General features: G+C 45.4%; 1 protein-coding gene across 1 annotated transcript in view; it reads left to right on the forward strand.

Annotated features, from left to right (window-relative positions):
* HCN4 (hyperpolarization activated cyclic nucleotide gated potassium channel 4) overlaps window positions 1-18,821 on the forward strand; it is a 114,991-nt gene that overhangs the window by 93,789 nt on the left and 2,381 nt on the right. The window contains exons 5-7 of the mRNA XM_076348743.1: window positions 1,874-2,020; window positions 4,023-4,263; window positions 6,170-6,334. Of these exons, the coding sequence (XP_076204858.1) occupies window positions 1,874-2,020; window positions 4,023-4,263; window positions 6,170-6,334 (553 nt within the window). The remainder of the gene's footprint in view (window positions 1-1,873; window positions 2,021-4,022; window positions 4,264-6,169; window positions 6,335-18,821) is intronic.

Below are 18,821 nucleotides of genomic sequence, written 5' to 3' on the forward strand. Positions count from 1 at the left end.
AGCAAAAGCTAGTCCCTAACGATTTCCCTTTCCGTAATGAGTGTCCTGCATGTCCTATGTCCGATTTGCCAGGTCCCATGGATGTCTCAAATGCTGCAGTGCATCTCTAGTGGTAGTAGACATCTATGTCTAGGCATCTGAGCCAAGCCCTTAAACTTTCTGCATTTAAGAGCGTAACCTGCAAAATCCTCGATGGGCTCAGACCAGTGAGTTGTCCACATGTGAGATGTTGGTTTCTGCTCCCTTTATCTTCCTCATTCATGAGCTGCAGACTCTGCGCAGCGCCCAGCATAGCGCCGCCTGACACAGTGCCCTGCCAGTCGCTACAGAACTTTGGCAATCCAAATAATAAAGCGCAGCGTTCATTGCCAATTCTCTGCCTGGCTCCCTGTGGGGAGGTGGTGACTCGCTTGACTTTGATCATGCTGTAGTGATCATGAATATTTACAGCCAGCTCCTCTGCTGCTAGCTACAGGCAAAAAGCTCTGGAAATGCCAGGAAACCCCGAGTGTCCCCTCTGCCATCTTGGCTTCTTAGAGTAATTCCTTCTCCTCTCTGGTGCAGATCAAGTTGTTAGCATGCAAGGCAGTGCCAGCACGGACTGTACTGAGAGCAGAGTGACACTGGTGTGTGCAGGGGAGGTCTGTAATGAGCAGAAGTTCGGTAATTAGGCACTTCAGCACAAGCTGCAGTAAAGGGACATTCAGGGACAGATTTACCAGGGAGAAGAGGGGAAAGAGGGATGGCAAAGGGGGAGCATAGTCCTTTTGTCAGCATTATTTAGTATGGTACATGCTCAGGATCACACTCTGTACTGTGTACCAGTGGGTGGGAGCATGACTGTTGCAATGCACACACCTTGTCCCTGCAGCACTTTCAAGGCAAGTGGACCCATGTACAGTCCTGTGCCCTTGAGGAAGTGTCATTTGCTCATAGAAAGCACCATTCATCCCCAAATACTGCTCTGGCATCAGTCAGTGTGCCCTTGTATTCCCCTCTAAATGACATGATGGAAATGCAAATCTTCAGGTAAAAATACGGACAGGTTAGATAGCACGAGTGCATGAGGCAATAGGGACCCAGCAAAAGGTGAAGGAAATCTGGACCTGTGCAGCCCTAGGTGGGAAAGCAAAGGTGCCATCATAGCTGGGCAGACGAGAACACAGAGGAGAGGAAAAGCAGGCCACGGGTACTGCAGCTTCAACCAAGTAACTGTCGTATTTCTGTCTGTGTGTGTCCTTCAGTTTGTCTGTGACTGTGAACATCCAAGGCAGGACTGTGTGCTGCTGTTTTGTACAGCCCCTGGTACAGTGGGTTCCTGTGCTTGGCTGAGGCCTCGAGGTGCTGCACATCACTTACTGGTCTAGAGCCAAGCTGCCAGGTCATACACCCCAGCTGCCATTCTGCTGCGTGCCATGGAAAAACCTCCTGCGTCCTGAGGGCACATTGTACTGCTTGCTCTCATTCTGCACAGGGTTTGGACAGTCTTTGCTCAGCATTATTTGCTGAGAGGAGATTCTCAGCTGAGCACTTCTTACTCATCTCTGCTCCCAGCTTTTGCTCTGTGTATAAGGGAGGAGAGGCGCCTGGGCTGCTCAGCACCCAAAGAGGAGTTGTCTCCACAGTGTAACTCGCCAACGATAAGTTTAAAGGTTAAAACATGGGGCAGCCATTTGGGGAATGTAACAAAGGTGTCTGCAAACTCCCCGTGTGTTCAGACAGTTGCTCTCTCCTGCACCGGATTTATCTGCCTGGGCCTGGCTTGGCGTGAAGGAAGCAGGTATGGGTCCAGTCTAGCATGTGCTTGTCCATGAGCGGGTGCCATTTGTTGCATGTCCTGGTAACTCCTTCTCTTCCTCTCTCCCCTGCACAGTACAAACAAGTGGAGCAGTATATGTCCTTCCACAAGCTCCCTGCAGACATGCGGCAGCGCATCCATGACTACTATGAGCACCGCTACCAGGGGAAGATGTTTGATGAGGAGAGCATCCTGGGAGAGCTGAGTGAGCCCCTCCGAGAGGTAAGGAGGGGGCGGTGAATGGGCAGTGCATGTTCCTGTCATCTTTGGCAGCTGTGGAGTTCCTGGTGTGCAGTCTCCTGTCTCAGTGCTTTGCAGAGGACACCATCAGTTCATGGGAGTGGTGGGAGGCCAGCTTTCCCATTAGCACTGGTTCTGTGTGTGCTCTAATGTCATGCCCAGCAGAGACAGCACATCCATGTGTCTGAGCAGCCATAAAGGCACCATTTTGCTTGGGGCTGTACCTGTTGCTATGTTGTGCCTAACTTTCTGGGAGAGCAAGGCCAAGAAGGACACGGTCCACAGCCTGGCTACGTCTCTGTCGGAGACAGTTTCATTCAGAGGGAGTGACTGTCGTAGCCATTGGTGTATGTCTGGTATTTCCTTGCCTTGGTCATGGCAGAAGTCACTGCTGTGGAGAAAGAAACCCGGGCCTTTGGCATTTGTAGGACTCCTGCCTGAGTTGGTTAAGTGCTGCAGCACAAGTGATGTCTGACATAAAGGCAATGGGGGCTGCAATGTGCAGGCCTTGCCACCCACTCGTCATGTGAACAGGTACATCTTGGCACCTTCTTAGGCCATGGCAATGTCTGGCAATGTCCTCCCCATTCCCAAAGAACCCCTGCAGGAGAGCACTCTGGAAAGTGCCTTGCTATTACCTCAGACTTCTTCAAGACCCCTTCCCTCCCCACACTCACACACACCACTGCCTGGTACAGTCTCAGTAAGCTCCCACCTCGTGCTCTGTAATATTAAGCTGTATCTCATGTATTTATATAAACCTCTATGCAGTGTGCTGGCCTCATGTGTGCCCCATCCATCAGCTGTACCAGCATATAGAGTCGAACGAAAGGAGGAGCCTCCTAGCAGGGCCCACACTTGAAAGGAGTCTCTACAGAAAACCCCCTCCCCTAGCTGAAGCCTAGCAATGCAGGCTCTTCCTAGTATATGCCTCTAATATGTTACCCACAAGCACCAGAAGTGGTCTTCCTCCTGTCTTTCCCCCCAGTCACGTACCTCCATAGGAGAGAGAAGAGCTGAAGATCTACCAGCCATATATTAAAACTAGTTCTGCCAAAGTCTAAAAGGGCAACCCTGAAAAGAACCCCAGTGAGGAGGAGACAGATGCTTCCCCAGCCCTTTTTCTACCTGCTCCAGTCATCCAGATCCTCCTTCCCTGCTTGGCTGGGGAGCATTGTGCTGAGGTGATTTACTCAATATCACTTTCTGCTGCTTTCTGAGTCTGAGCTGACATGGCAGAGAGCAGCTCCTGTGCAGTGGAAAGTGCTGTCCTACCCTCCGAGTGACACCAAGCCACAGGAGGAGGCACAGTCCCTGTCTGCTATATGACAGCTGAACAGCTGAATTGGGTTTTCTTCATCTGAGGTTGATGATCCAGCCCCTGCCTCAGTGACTGGTGGGCACCTCTCCCTCCCCTCTCTTGACACTGTCCCCAGCTGCCCAGGATAATTCTTTCTCTGAGCGCCTTGGCACATTTGTGCTGTTTAATACCTCATTGACAAGGAAGGGCAACAGAGAATGTAGGGCTGCCAAGGTGAGTTATAACATTTTCCCAGAGAGGAGCCCTGGGCTTTTTCATAAAGCGGTTCACCAGTGCTATGCACCTCTCTCACAGTCCAACGTTTCCTGCAGAAAGAGGTGTATTGTGTGTATTTGGGAGGTTGGGGGGGTATCATCCCTACTTAAAGAGAAGGCATATGAATGAAAGCAATGAAGCATGGTGTCAAGCTGTCAGCTTCAGCTCGTACTGCTACGTGCTCTGAGCATCCAGAGCCCATTCCAGCCTGCACTGGGGGAGCCAGACTAAGGGAACAGCTTTTTTTTTCCCCCCACTTTCTAATGTACAGGTCAAGTCAGGGATCTTCATATGTTATTAGATGTTGACTAAATATATGTGTGTGTCTTTTCTGCTCCCTGTCCCATCTTTTCTCCCCCCTCCCTCTCTCTCTTTTTCTCTCTCTCTTTTGCATCACATTGTGGTCAGGAAATCATAAACTTCAACTGCCGGAAGCTGGTTGCCTCCATGCCCCTCTTTGCCAACGCAGATCCCAACTTTGTGACTTCCATGTTGACCAAGTTGCGGTTCGAGGTGTTTCAGCCAGGGGATTACATCATCCGGGAGGGCACCATTGGCAAGAAGATGTACTTCATCCAGCACGGGGTGGTGAGCGTCCTCACCAAAGGCAACAAGGAGACCAAGCTGGCAGATGGCTCCTACTTTGGAGGTGCGTGTTAGTGAGTCACCCTTATATAGCAATACCCACAGGGATGGCAGCATGTGGAACTGATACCCCAGGCACCTCCTCCACCCTCTGTCTCTGTTCATCTCACCTGTCTTGCAGCTTCCCATATAGTAAATTTTGCAATGGGAGGTGACTGGGACTCAGGGGCAGTGCAAGAATCTAGATAATAAATAATAACAAAATGGAGAAGGGAAACTTAGTTCTTGTAGGTTCATTTCTTTTTGCCCCAAGCAAACTGACAGATCTGTAAAGCTGAGAACCTAAACAAAAAAAACAGCGCATTCTCAATTCTCCAAGCACATTTATAGTGTTGCCTAGTCCTACTGTCTGGCATCTATCATACGAGGTACTGTATAAACATAGAGGAAGAAACATAGTCCATCATCTCCCCAGCCTGTGGCTCAGCAAAATGTCACAAAGGTCAGCAGGCAGGCGTAATGTATCAGCAGCAGAGCTCTGGAACAGTGAAACTAGCATGAGGTCAGAAAACTGTAAGAGAAGATTTAGGATATTGCTCTTATGAGTAACACAGAGACACCCCTCCTATCAGAGCCCTGTAGAGACCTCACTGACAGCCCAAGACAGACAGTTCTCTGGTAGATGCATGTTTCAGTACAAGCACTGAATGCACCACAATTAATGGCCTATTGAGAGGGGGCAGAATGAAACCTGCCTTTCCTTCCCTTCTATAAGGCCTTTTCTCTATTAAAAAATCCCTGTCATGCACTTCCTACACTCTTCTTAGACTCTTAGTTCCTGTGAAACAACCTGTCTGCACCTACCTGGAGTACAAGGATTTTGCACGTCCCTAGCAAGTTGAGTCAGTTTGCTGGGATTTGGAGTTACAGCGTTGGAGTCAGGATACCCTGACTCTGACAGATTTGATTAAAATTGCCCATGACATTCAATGTGTTTTAGATACCATACACACAACTCCTCACACACATTCAAAGCCGGCACAGTCTCATAAGCATCATTTCCTTAGGAAAGCAGCCTAATAATGCACTTATAACCTTGTAGTGCTGCTATACCAGTGCTTTGGGGAAGACCCAGAATGAATCCCAAGAGTGGTGCTGGTGGATTGACACCAAACATACAGCAGAGAGAAGAGTGCTTTTAGTCTTTAGGTCACACCATCTGTCTTGAAGTGCCTGTCTTAGCTGCCCATACTCTGTGTGTAATCAGTGGAAAAGCAGGACTCGGGGGCTCTCTGCTGAGTGTTCAAGGAGCGTCTGTGCCCAAGTCAGGCATTTATGGTAGAGTCAAGGGTTTTTGTTCTGTAACCAGCTGAGCGTGCTCCTAGGAGTAGCTGACTGCAGTGTAAATACACCAAGAGTTAGTAGGTGCCACTAAATTGGCTTTCCCTGACAATCTGTAAGCTTGTGGCACATCTACAAAAAACTTTGAAAAGACAAATGTTCCGGGTGTGGGGATCAAAATTGCTACCAGGCACCAAGGCCCCAGGTCAGCACAGAGCCTTTACTACAAATCTAGAGAGAGAATTAGCTTCAATGAGAGCATGGCTTGACCTTCTGCTCCCAGTGCCCATGAGGAGCTGGAGAAAGACAGCTTCTCCACTCTGAATGCACTAATTATATCTTTGGTAATCCACCATAACAAAACTTGACTGGCTAATTAGATCAGCAGAATCCCTGAGGTGCAATTTTGTGTAGCAGCTGCCACAACTGAGCCCCCTGGTATTTTTAAATGTTACTGCATATGCAGAATATTACCACTGTTCATGTTTTCAGTGGGAGTGCAGGTAGAGTCCAGCTAGCGAGGAGACTGGGTGGCAGGCAGGACCGCCTGTGAGCGACAGTGCCAGGTCTTGTATCACAGGGGTGATGGTGTCTGTCCCCATGTTCTCAGCTTGGGGCTTTCATTCCAGAAATTTGCCTGCTGACCCGTGGCCGGCGCACAGCCAGCGTGCGAGCTGATACCTACTGCCGGCTCTACTCCCTCTCAGTGGACAACTTCAACGAGGTGCTGGAAGAGTATCCCATGATGCGGCGAGCTTTTGAAACCGTGGCTCTTGACAGGCTGGACAGAATTGGTAAGTAGAAGGTGTGAGGGTCTCCTTCCCAGTACCTGCTGCCCTGGCACCCCATCTCCGGGCTTCGTCCTTAGTTCCTTTGCTGGAGTTGTGAACTGAAAGAGAAACTGGCCTGTCTCTCATTGCCTGACTTCAGCTCCTACAAGGAGCCCCATTCACAATCAGTTAAATCCACATCCTTCTGTCTCTCTCACACATGCACATTTCTGCCGGCTCCTGCTTCCATTTGTTTCCCTTTCCAAGAGTTCTTTTTGAAGAATCAAAATCTGCAATCTGACTCCATCAGGGCCGTGCTGGTGAATTCACTAGATTTTGAATTTTAGCTCAGAATGTGTAAATACCCACAGCCTCCCAGGTTCAAGAGAAAACAGACCAGGCTGTGAGCCCAAAGTCCTGCAAGCAAACCCCAGTATTTCAGTGAAATATTCTGTGGCAGAAATCATCTCGGTATGGGGACTTGAGTGTTTTTTAGAGTGTGACCTGGTTTTGCAGGGATGCTGGCTGGGGTATGACTGTATGGGTTATTGGTATTAATTTTTTTTAAGACAAAAACTAGTAACCATGTTGATGAGGAAGAATATTCTTCTCTGGTATATCAATGCATAATGAAATGCAGACCATAATGCTCCTTTTCGGGACAGGTTTTTTTCTGGTCATAGTTGACAAGCAACTGGAGAAGCAGGAAGTGCTGTAGGAAAGGGAAAGCTTTGGATGCTTTCTGATCCTAAAGAGACTCTTGTGCAAAGCCATCAGCAAAACACAACCACAAAGCACCTGCCCAACTGTCCATCAGAGTCCAACTATAAATATATTCAGTAGAAATAGGCACCTGATTGAACAAAGACATGGAACAATTGATAAAAATCTCACCTCCCCCAGACCAAATTAAACACAATTAATCAAAGAGTATTACTGAATTGGTATAACTCATAGTGACCCATCCCAGGATGCTTTCCTGTCCTGTGGGAGACATAACCTGTGCTGCAAACATCCTTGTCTAACTAGAGAAGACCAGGATAACATTCCTTGGTCACAGCCAGCGATGTTTAGCACAGAGAGATTAGTGACTTATGCAAGGTCATGCAAGAAGTCTTGGCAGAGCTGAGGACTGAGCATTTCAGAGTCCCAGTCTAAATTCTTTAGCTTCTTATTATACATCTCTTAAAACGGCATGCATTTTCATTGCTTTTCAGAATCATAAAGGTCAGTGCAGGTCTGACTACAATGCAGAAAGCAAGGAGGATAATGGGGTAAGGGGGGTAGGGAATAAGCTGGCATCCCAGCAAGGGGTGCAGTGCCTCTGGGGCTTTTCATGCCAGGAACATTGTATTCTGTGCATCTCATTATCTGCTGCAAATCAGAAAGTGTGACCCCTGAGGAAAAGGTTATGAGCTAAATAAATAGAGTTTGGCAAATCCCATGCTAATGAGGCCCTAGTGTAAGTGGCAATAGTCCCACCACTTGGATTATTTAAATTAGACTGAATAAACCACTAAGAAAATGTAATGTCAGGCACAACCAGGGATGGACCAGCTTGACATTGTCTCAAATTCTTTGCCTTTAGATGGTCAGTGCTGCTCAGCTTCCTAGCCTGATCCTCTCTGTGACTCTGTATACAGGTGGGCAGGGCGTCCTGTGCTCCTTGTCTTTTGCTCTGTGTGCCGCTGCACAGACACCTAAAATTCATGGAACATTCTGAACCAGCATAAAGAACCTCACATGCTTCTTCCCCTAGGAGAAGTTCCTCCACGCGCAGCTGCAAAATGTCAACATAAGGTCAGGTGACACGGAGCAACTGGAATAACAGGCCCCTTGGTGCAGAGCTCTGGCATTGTCCTCCCCTCCTTTTGCCATTCTGCTGACCTGACACAACATCAGTCCCTATGCCATATAAAAGGCAGAGACCTTCAGAGTCGTACATTGGAAATGCTAGTGCTACCCCTGTTTCCCTGGCAATCAGACATGAGAGCTGCCTGTTCTCTCAACTTTACATCCTCTACTATTGCAAAATAGCATCTTCATAGCACCTTCCAACCCTGTTGTGCCCAACACTCTTTGGCTGGAATTTCCCAAAAGAGCCTAAGGGAGTTATGCACACCCTACTGAAATTGGCAGATCCCATGGAAATCCCTGTCTTTATAAATAAGGCATTTCTTCACCTTCCCCTGAAATGTGCACCATCCAGAAAGAGCAGCGCAGTAGCTGTGTAACAGTGTGTGACTTTTTAGGGAAGTCAAGATTACTGCATTCTGCTGAGACTCTCTCTGAAAGTAGAGGGTTTATTCTAGAGGACTAAAGTTAAGGAACAGCAGTTCATAAAAGCCAGGTATGAACAGAAGCAGAATCATATTTTTGTTCCTGTTACATTCAGCTCAGGATCTGTACACAAGATGAAAGCAAATGGGAGCCTCTTTCCAAGTCAGTGGTGCATTCACTTAACTCCCTTCTACCCAGATGACAACATATCCTTGAGAAGCCCATGCTTCACTGCGTACCTGAAATGATTCAGACGGCTCTATCACTATTCCGGTACCAGGGTAAGATCCATCCAGCATTCCCCCTGTGCAGTGAGGAATCAAGAGAGCAGGGAGAAAAATCTCATTCCATCCAGTCACAGTGATTGGAAAGATGTTTACAGGATTACCTGCTATATGGAGGATTTGGAAAGCATGGTCTAAGCTTGTCTAGGTAGCAGGGAGATAGGATGAGAATGTAAGGCCTCTTCCCTTGAAGCAACAGGAGCAGTACTGGTTGGCTGGAGGTGCGATGAGGCATTCACTTTGCAAAGCAAATGCAGTTTGAAAGCCTGTGGCTAGGCAGAGGGGAAGGAGAGGGGCAGTTGCACCCTGATCTGTGTGCCCCCATCACTTCTGCTGGTAGACGGGCAGTGCAGCAGCATGAAGGGCACAGCTCCCCAGGGAGCTGTCAGCTACATTGATCGCCCAGCAAAGAGCATGTTGATGTATCCTTCTAACCTCTGTTGTTAATGGGAATTGATATTGGCATCCTGCCTGTGCCGTGCATAGCTGGGGAAGAAGTTTCCCAGGTGTTTTGCACTTGCAGAGCTCCTTAAAGACTGGAAGGGATTAGTCTCCATGAATTGACTAAGGCTGGGATTCTACAAAGATTTGTCTCCCTGCTTAACTCTGCTCTCTGAGTAACTTCAGACTCTAAAGAACTCCTCAACCCACAGAATATCACACGCATAACTCTCCACAGGTTCAGGGCCTGAGACTGAGACTGAGACTCAAGGAAATTAGGCTGATCACTGATTAATGATCATTTTATCACTGATTAAATCTTCCTCTTTTTCTTGTTCTTGACCAAGCTGTAAAATTCTTTGTAGTATTTGTGTGTTGAAATGATCTGTTCATCTCTCCAGTGAGTAATTCTTTGACAGGCATTTGTGAATCGTCCCAGTTTGTGATGTGCCAATTAGTTACATAAGTCTGTTCCTGACTGGCTTTGAAACTGGCTTTCCATGACCACTGAAGCTCAAAATTAGATTTTCACAAGTATTTGCACTTGTAAAACACAACCGCTCAAATGTTCATTGGAAGTAAATACAATATGGGTCGTGAATATCGTTGAATCAAAATTCACCGCCGCGTTCAAAAAATATTGGGGGGCAATTATTTTCCATTGTTCATTGTCCTGTAATAAATACCATAAATGTCTGTCATAAGGTTGCTTACCGTCCGTATCAAGGTCACTGGTGAGAGCTGAAGGCATACTTAAAGCCAGAGGAAGTTATTTTTTCATTTTCATCAGGAATTTTTCACCACGTAGTTTGAAATGCATACATTTTGAATGCCAGTTGCGTATGTTTTGATACAAGGATCCCAGTTAACCCAGGATTAAAAATGCCTTGCATTTCCTCCAGGCATTGCAGATGCTAAAAAAACAAAGAAAAGCTAAGACAACACAATACCAGTCTCTAAATGTAATTATATAATATTATTGCGGTATAAGAGTGTCTGTTCAAGATATTATAGTGGTAGAAGTTTTAAAAACTTTGTCATATAAACAAGCCACAAAAATAGCTGTTCCCAAACGTTTTGACTAGGCACCCTATTTGTCAGCTCGTGATCATGCTTCTGCAATTGAAATCCTGTTGGGTTTGCAACCCCGCTTGTCTAGGTCATGACTAATACTCTGGGATCTGCTGCCTCAGAGGAAGGGCTGGCCTGTGTTAGGCTAGGTGAATGAGAAGATCTGGGATCTGTGCCAAGCTCTGCCACAGATTCCCTGTTTGTCCTTGTCATGCCTTTGCTCTGTGCCTCAGTTCCTCATCCCTTCTACAGGGAAAATAATACTAACAAAGGTGGAGCTCAGTCTCTGAATGCTTCTTAGCTGCCTACTCCCTTGTGGCAGGTGCCGTGCAAGATGATATGAATAACTGAAACGGACTGAAATGTGTATAAATAAAACAATATGTACTCAGCATAAATTTTACACTGTATCCACATTGTAGTCCCAAATTTGTTTACAGTACGCAGGTGAGTAACCCCCAAAGAGCTGCACATGTGAAATGAGCAAGCAGGTTTGGTCATAACGCATATATATATATGTGCTTCTTATTTGAGGCTGCCGATACAGGCACAGGTGATGTAAAGATACAAGTTCCTGTGGCCCAGGTATATGATGCTAGAGTGTGTGTGCTTCGGGAGAAAGCTTTATTTCAAGATCATATTGAACACTACCCAGCCCTTTAAGGAGGTGGAATCTTATTATCCAAGTACTGAGACAGGCGAGAGTATCAGTGGCTGACAAGAGATAACATAGGTTCTCCTGTGTTGTGTCCTCTTGGATCACCTGAATAACCCACAAACATAACTGTTTATGATGAATCAAAGTTTAAATACCACTGTGTGTATTCCTCTGACTTGAAATCCTCTCTCATCATTTCCAACACTACAATGTGGAGATCTGAATCTGACTTTTATAGTCAGCAGAGAGAAAAAGGCATTTAGAGTATGATTTGTCTTATCCTAAGGTGCCTATCTCAAATGGCTTAGGTGGATCACACCCTAGAAATGCTGTCTAGCACAGACACGCAGGGTAGGAGCTTGGACTTAAGTAGGAATTAAATATCTGAAGTTCTTTTTATTTGGAAGTGAAGGCCCAGACTCAGAGTATTTTCTGGTTAGCCTGAGGAAAGATATCAACAACTCACCAGTCATGAGTAAATGCAAATGACTTCAGCTTAATTAAGGTGAACTGGCAACCCCGTTCACCTGAATATAAAGTACCATTTCTCATGCAACTCTAGAAGGAAAATAAAGCCTAAGACACCCCAGTAGAAGGGACAGTGGGGGGTGGTGATGATATCTCAGGAGACCTGTCTTTGACTTTGTAAATGGCCTTGGTCACATCAGTTTATCCCAACCCATGTCTACCTTGCAGGGTGCAAGTTCTCTGGGAAGTTTGGTCTTCCAGGCAGGAGTCACTAGTACTACAAACAGGTAGTTGGCTAGCTGGGAGACATTAAGCAGAAGCGAGAGAGTTGGGGGAGTCATAGGAGATACAATATATTTGTGCCCCATCTCCATGGGTCCCCCAAGTTACCAGATTCCTTTCATATTTAGAGAGCCATGTCCACAGCTCTTTGCTATCTGCATAAAAATAAAACATCTGTTCAGATAACATTTTGTCATTCCAACACCTTTTAAAATAATTTTCAACTCCCTCTTTAGTTACATGAAGTAGGACCTGCCTACCAACCACACCTCTAGACTCAGGGGACTTTCCCTGCCTTGAAGGCAGTCTAGTAGCTATCTGCAACCAGACCACGCTGCAAAGCACGCAGCTGACAGAAAAACAGTGCCAGAATGTCCAGAGTCTTCTAGAATCTGTCCCTGTCACGGCTGTCAGCTCCAGTAGGGCACTGAGGATTGAGTGCAGGAGCTTTGGCTCTAGGCACAAGCACTTCCACCCCTTGAGGAGAAGGCAGCTCTTTGGCTTCAGTCTCCAGCGATAAGTAACAGCCAGGATACCATGCTTCAGGCAGCACAGGGCATCACAGGCACTCCAGAATTACACAATCCTTAGACACATTCATGGATATTCACAAACAGTTTGCTCTAGATAGCTCTATATATTCAATTCTTTTTTCTGCAAAGCTCTGTGTGATGGGCATAACTGTAAAGACTGGGAGGGAAGAGCTTCATTTATTTTAAGTTTTGTTTAACTGTCATGAGATTCATCAGATAACATTATTCACTGTGTATCATTTGACCTACAGCAGTTTGTCCCAGTTAAAGGCTGTGTTCTGTCTGTTAAAAAGAGATGCCACATATTTTGGAAGATAGCTGTTCAGTTTATGGGAGAGGAGAAACAATCAGTGGTTGGCCTGAGCTGTACAGGGAGGGAAGACCTTCACTTGGAAGGATAGGGAATTGTCCATTTAAAAATTCTGAACTCATTATTGTTTGTTAAGATGGTAATAAGAAAACAGGTTCAGCTAACCTCCCCAGTACAATGGGCTCTACGCTGAAAAAATTTATTTCCCTTTCAATATGGTCCTGCAATAAAACCCCTGTGTACAGGTGTAACTCCACACAGGTTTGCAGAGGACAGAGCAGGGGAGAAGGAGATACTGTTGTACTTGAAATGTACCACCAGAGTTCAAACGATACAGCTTTAGCAAGAGGGAAATGAAACTGCAGTATGCAGGCGGGTGCTGCCTTCTGTGTGTCATGGCATAAGAGCACACATATGGCAACTCCTGCAGAGCAGTTCATCGAGAACTGCACATTGGGTTTGTAATGTCTTTACACAGCCAGGCTCTCAGGAAAGTTAATCTAAATTAGTTTCTAGAGTAGAGTTGTTAAGTGCACTGAACTCCTCTGTGCATGCTCTTAGAGTTGATCCAGCTGGCTTTGCTTTGCTTCCAAGAGCTACTTCAATTCTGAGCAGAAACATTTACATGACAGTTAATACAGTTCAGTGTGGGTTAACTTACATTTGAGAGAAAGTCAGGCTTGAAGAGGAAAAGAGCACATATACTGGGAGTTAAGAATTATTTTGAAATCTCTGTTCCAGCTAATTTCCCTGTATACACGGACTTTAAGACAGTGGCAAGAGCTGGTGCAGTGAGACCATCCAACCAATGTAGTCCCAGTGCAGAAGAGTTCCCCCGGGGGCATAGAAGCAGCTGCAGCAAACTGCCAGTTACTGAGTATGTCCAGGGCTGCTTTGCCTGCAGTTGCCAGTTGCTGTATTGCCCCTCTGCGGACGATGGCAGCAAGCTGAATTACCACAGGAGACCAGCTCAGGACACAAGTAACCCATAAGCAAGGGAGGGCAAAGACCACCTTCAAAGCTGCAATGTGCTGTGAGCCCTTTGCTGCAACCAGTGATCCAAGCAGGGTGTTTAGCGCCCAGTCGTATGAATAATAAGAAGCGAAGGCCTGAAAGAAGTAACCATGTGGCAGGGGGCAGCCACTTTGACAGCAGGCCAGGGCATAAGCCAGCGTAATAAAGTGAGATTATTTCAAATACATGCAAATTCAGAAAGCAATTTAGTGACCTGAATTCTTAAACTGCAGCCAGTGGGCTTAGATAGAACTGAAAAGAGCAATGAACAGAAAGTCACAGCTAATTTCCCCTGTGTCTGTGCAGAATTTTAACAACAGAAGGCTAATTTTGATTATTTGATAGAAGAATTATTGTTGAGTGCTGGCTCCTTTTATGAAATCACATGAGCCTTTCTCCCTGTTCTTTTGTATGCTATCTACACTTGAGGAAAATCTGACTTTGCGATTCTTTATTAAGGGAGCAACATCTATTTGCTTAGTTTCCATAATTTTACATACGCCACTCCACTTCAGAGCACCGGTAGCTTTGCTATGAACATCTTCTAGGCTCTAAATATTTTCCTTTTTTTTCCTGTATTTAGCCTGTTGTTGCAGTGAGGAAAACAGGGAGTTTTTAGAACCCAGAGCACTCCACTGATGACATTTATTTTTGTCTATGGGAAAAAATCATACTGTGTTAGGAGCTGTACAAAAAAGTCAGTTGTGCCATGGAGACCTTTTAAGTCCTTTAACTGACTGTGCTCCCGTAGCTCCATTAGTTGAACCGTCCCTCAGTCCTGTTCAGGGGCCCATCCAGCCCAAGTGGCTGCTTGGGAGGCACCCAGGCCTCCCTTCATCAGGTTGTCACACACCACTTGCCCTGCAGAAACCCAGGGCAGCTTCTCTCTCCTCTGTAGAAAGGTAAGGGGCCTTGAGCTACCTCAGAGTAAGCAAGGGTGGGGAGTTTGTGCATGAGGTGGTTGCGGACGGCTCCTGTGCCAGCTCCATGGCATCTCAGTAAATTTGTGTAGTGCTTTTGGGTTTAGGAGAAATGCTTGGGTGGATTGTTTATCGTAGTACCTTAGACTCTGCTCAGCACTTAAATTTATGTGGGATAAACAACATAGAAGGAGAAACTCTGTAATATACAGCCTCCCATACAGCCTCCATGCTTCCGGGATTAGATTGAAGGGGAAACAGGAGTCCCTTTTCCTTTCTCCTAATGAAGCTTCTCACTGGCTTAGCAAGAACACAGGACTGTTGTGGTTCACTGAGTGTAGCTGTGAGCTGCAGACCATCATTTCAATTGGGGTTACACACAGCCAAACTAATCAGCCTTTCAGTCATCTGGTTGCTGTCTTTTCTGCTCTCCTTTTGAGGCAGGTGCTGTGACAATAAATCCAGAGCAGGAAAAATGAATTTGAAACAGAAGCAATTTCATAAATAAGATGATGAGGAGAAATAATCTCAGAACCACTGGCCCAAGCAAACTTGCTCCTACTGCCTTGTTCCACTGTTGGCTTATGTTTCATGCAGGACCTTAGTCAGACCTGCCAGGAAAATGTCTCTGTCCCACCAGGACTCTGCTGTGTGCCTGTTCTCATCTGGTGCTGGTTGGAAGGAGGATTTTCTCCAGAAGCAACTAATAAGACTTATATTAGTGTGTGGAAACATCATGTAAATGATGCAATTAATTAGAACAGTGAAGCCAATTAATTTTTCAGTTTGCTAACCAATTACAATTTTGAAAAATGATTTTGAAAAATTGCTCTCCCCTTCAATACCTGAAAGAATGTTTTCAGTGATTTTTTTAAATGTTCTGGAGCAGAAATTTGAGACTTTCTTGGCAAAACAGAAAAGAAAAATTTGATCTAATGAAACAGTTAATAGATTCAAGCTGGGCTTAGGAAAACAGTAAAGTGTAATGTAATTTCAAAGGAAAACTGAAATGTTCCGTTTTAAAAACTTAACAAAAATAATCATTCCAAGGTTTTTGCTGGAATTATTTTATCAATTTGACACGAATTTAAGGAACTTTGATCAAACCATTTCCAGTAAATAGTATGCATGTTTGGAAAATGTTAGCACATTCTCTATTTAGTGCTCTGCCAAGGAAACAAGAGTCTGCTGTTCAAGCTCTTTCTGTGTTGTCAAGAGCTCCGGTTATGAAAACATCGGTCCCCTCAATTCATCCATGCAGCTCTGATTAACGTCGCTATGGGTTCTCATTTGAATTGAGGGCAGCATTGGAAATTGCAGGCTATTCAAGCACAGACAAGGAAATCAGAAGCCAAAGACAGGTGACATGGAATTAAAAGAGTGAGATGAGGTGTAATGATGGAAACACAGAGCAGTTGCTGATATTGAGCTTTTCGGAAAGCTGCTCTAGCAACATCTGCTGTTTCTGCTCCTTCTACCCCTAGCCATTCCTCCTCAGCCCAGTTTTGCTACAGTCTGTTATCAAGAAAGCAAATGTGGTAAGGCAGCTTTTTTGCCTGTCTACTTTGAACTCAGCATGCTGTCTCCCATCCACATCCTGACCTTGCAGTTGTGTGAGATAGCCACAGATTGCCCATGCTGGGATTTGTACCTTCAACTCCAGAAAGAGAATGATTACAAACCTGCAGTCTGAATCCTTCTTTAACTCAAGTGTGCTGGCCAGATTCTCTCTTACCTGTCAATTTTATTTAGATAGGTTGTTCCTTCTCTCCAGACTTGGAGCAGTTAGTATTTCTGTTTCTGTTTAAGCAGCTGTTTGTGATCTAATTTGTGAGCACGTATGCGATTCTAGTAGATATCACGTGGAAATTACTCTGTGTGTGTGTGCGCGCGTGCAGCGTGACCCTCTGTGCCATTCACTCCCTTTCACTGTACATTCACTGCAAAAATGCTCTGAAGTTTAAAGGTGACATTCATGCTCCCTCTGGTGTGCCTGGCTACCTGAATGGCAGGTAGAAACAGGACCTGTCTGTATCTGGTGCTGCCTATTCCAGTCCGGTATACAATGAAACAGACATTATATACATATCTTACACATGCACTTCCAGTGCAGACAAGCTCTCCAGTCCCTGCAATGACATTAGCAGTTCAGAACACTTTACCTTCAGGACTGTGTCCTTCCAGGGCCGGTGTCTTTCTCCAAGGTGAGAAAAGAAAGGCCAGTCCATATGCCTTACTGCTTCTTTTGGAGGGAGTGATTAGCAGTAGGTAAAACTCAAAAGCATTAAGCATCCCGTAGCACTACCCACAACAGACACGTCCCAAACGCACCAGTTGCAGATGCAGAATCAAAACTCTGTCACCATTTTAGTGGTTTGGTTTTATGGTGCGGTTCAGCCCACTGTAGATTTCAAGCTTTACGCACCCTGAACAATTGCATAGCACTATTGCATAGCACTCAGTTGCTAGAGCCACACCTCGTCCTTTATAAAGAGATAAAGGTACAGTGATTTTTAAAAGTACAGTGAAGGAAAAACCCTTAGTGTGTTCTTCCAATGCTCAACTACAACTACAGTTAGATTGCGCCTTCTTTTTTTTCTGGGCTTGTCTAAAATCACAATATCTCGTGGGTCCTTCTGGAACGGAAGCGAATGGTTCTTAGCAGCTTCCTTCATCTGTGAAGTTCCCTATAAATCAGTATCAAGTCACCTCTTCTCTGAGAGAAGCTGAATACTTTGCACTTATTCACTGATGTTTTTCAAGCCTGATTCTTGTGGATATTTTCTGTACCTTTTCATGCTTTGCAGCTAGACACTAGAACTAAAACATCATACTGTATGCCTTCCTAGCATTTTATGTGTTAGTGGCTAGTATCTCTCTTATACTTTATAATTTCCTTCTTATTTGTGCAACAATTGTTTCACCTTTTCCTGGTGGTAGATTTGAATTCAACTAGTTATATTCAAGACTCTACCATTTCAGAGTTACTTTTTAGGACACCAGGATACCAGCTACCCTCTTCAGAGTGTCATTCGAGTTCTTTGCTGCCAGATGTTTCATTTTACATTTGGCTAGAGTAAGAGGCATGTCCTTAAACTCTTGACTCTTTTATCTGTTACAGATATAAAAGATACACCAGATAGTAAAAAACCCCAACAATCTGGATGTCATCTATGCACAGAGAGGTACTCACATCTGTACACAAAGATCTGAGATCTGACTGGCATAGGATTGAAAGGAAATTCCTCTGGAATCTCTCTGGGAACTACTACCCAACACGGCAGTCCACTCAACCATTCCTTCTTGGAAACTATCAGCTGACCAGTTTAAACTAGAATGCTGCATGGGACAAATTAAATATCATATTGTGGTCTTAGTCGATAATATCAATGGTTGACTTATCTTGAAAGTTGTGATTTTGTGAAAGCGTGGAGACAAGTTTAATGGACAAGCCCTTGTTTGCAGGAAACTTAATTGACATGACATGCTGCCAGCCTTTAATTCTTAAAGCATGACATGATTTGGGGGTTAATATACAGAAAAAGAGGCTCTTCCACATCCAGGCCTCCATTCCATACCTGCCACTATCTCATGCTCTGTAAATCTGCAGCAATTGGCAAAATGTTGTCTGATGCCCTGGTCCTGTACAGGAACTAGAAGTGATCAGACAGGAACCAGCAGAAATGACATTTGAATCAGAGCAGAGGTTTGCTAATGGGTGCGGGGCCTGAGGATACATTTGGTTCAGGAGGGGGGTTGATACAGCTTTTGATCTGATCCAAACTGGCTGGTGCCTCATCTAGAGGTGACCCTTCTACACTCACCCCCTGAGCTTCAGCTACAAAATGAGCTGTGTACAGACACACAACCAGGGGGCCAGGTATGCACATGCATGCACACAGACACACACACACACAACTTACTAGGCTGAACCCTTCAAATCCAAACAGCTTCGGTAAACAAAAGTGAAAAGGAAGCCCATAGGCAGGTGCTGTCATCAATGCAAACTGGCATATGTTGTCAGGATAGAGGACCCTTGAAAAGGCAAGAACAGGGATCTAATCCACAGTAATTTTGTAAGAAAATCATTCAAATCAGCATGCTCTGGTGATGCCTTTCAGGGCATCACTGGCAGCATCTCATCTCCCTGCACTGAATGGTTCTGTCCTTCAGTCCAGGAGAGTGCATCCCTTCAGTGCCAGGTGCACTCGCAGGCCAAACTCATTATGCCACATTTTCCAGCCCATTGA

This window comes from Aptenodytes patagonicus, chromosome 10 (assembly GCF_965638725.1).
Source record: "Aptenodytes patagonicus chromosome 10, bAptPat1.pri.cur, whole genome shotgun sequence".
NCBI classification, from domain to species: Eukaryota; Metazoa; Chordata; class Aves; order Sphenisciformes; family Spheniscidae; genus Aptenodytes; species Aptenodytes patagonicus.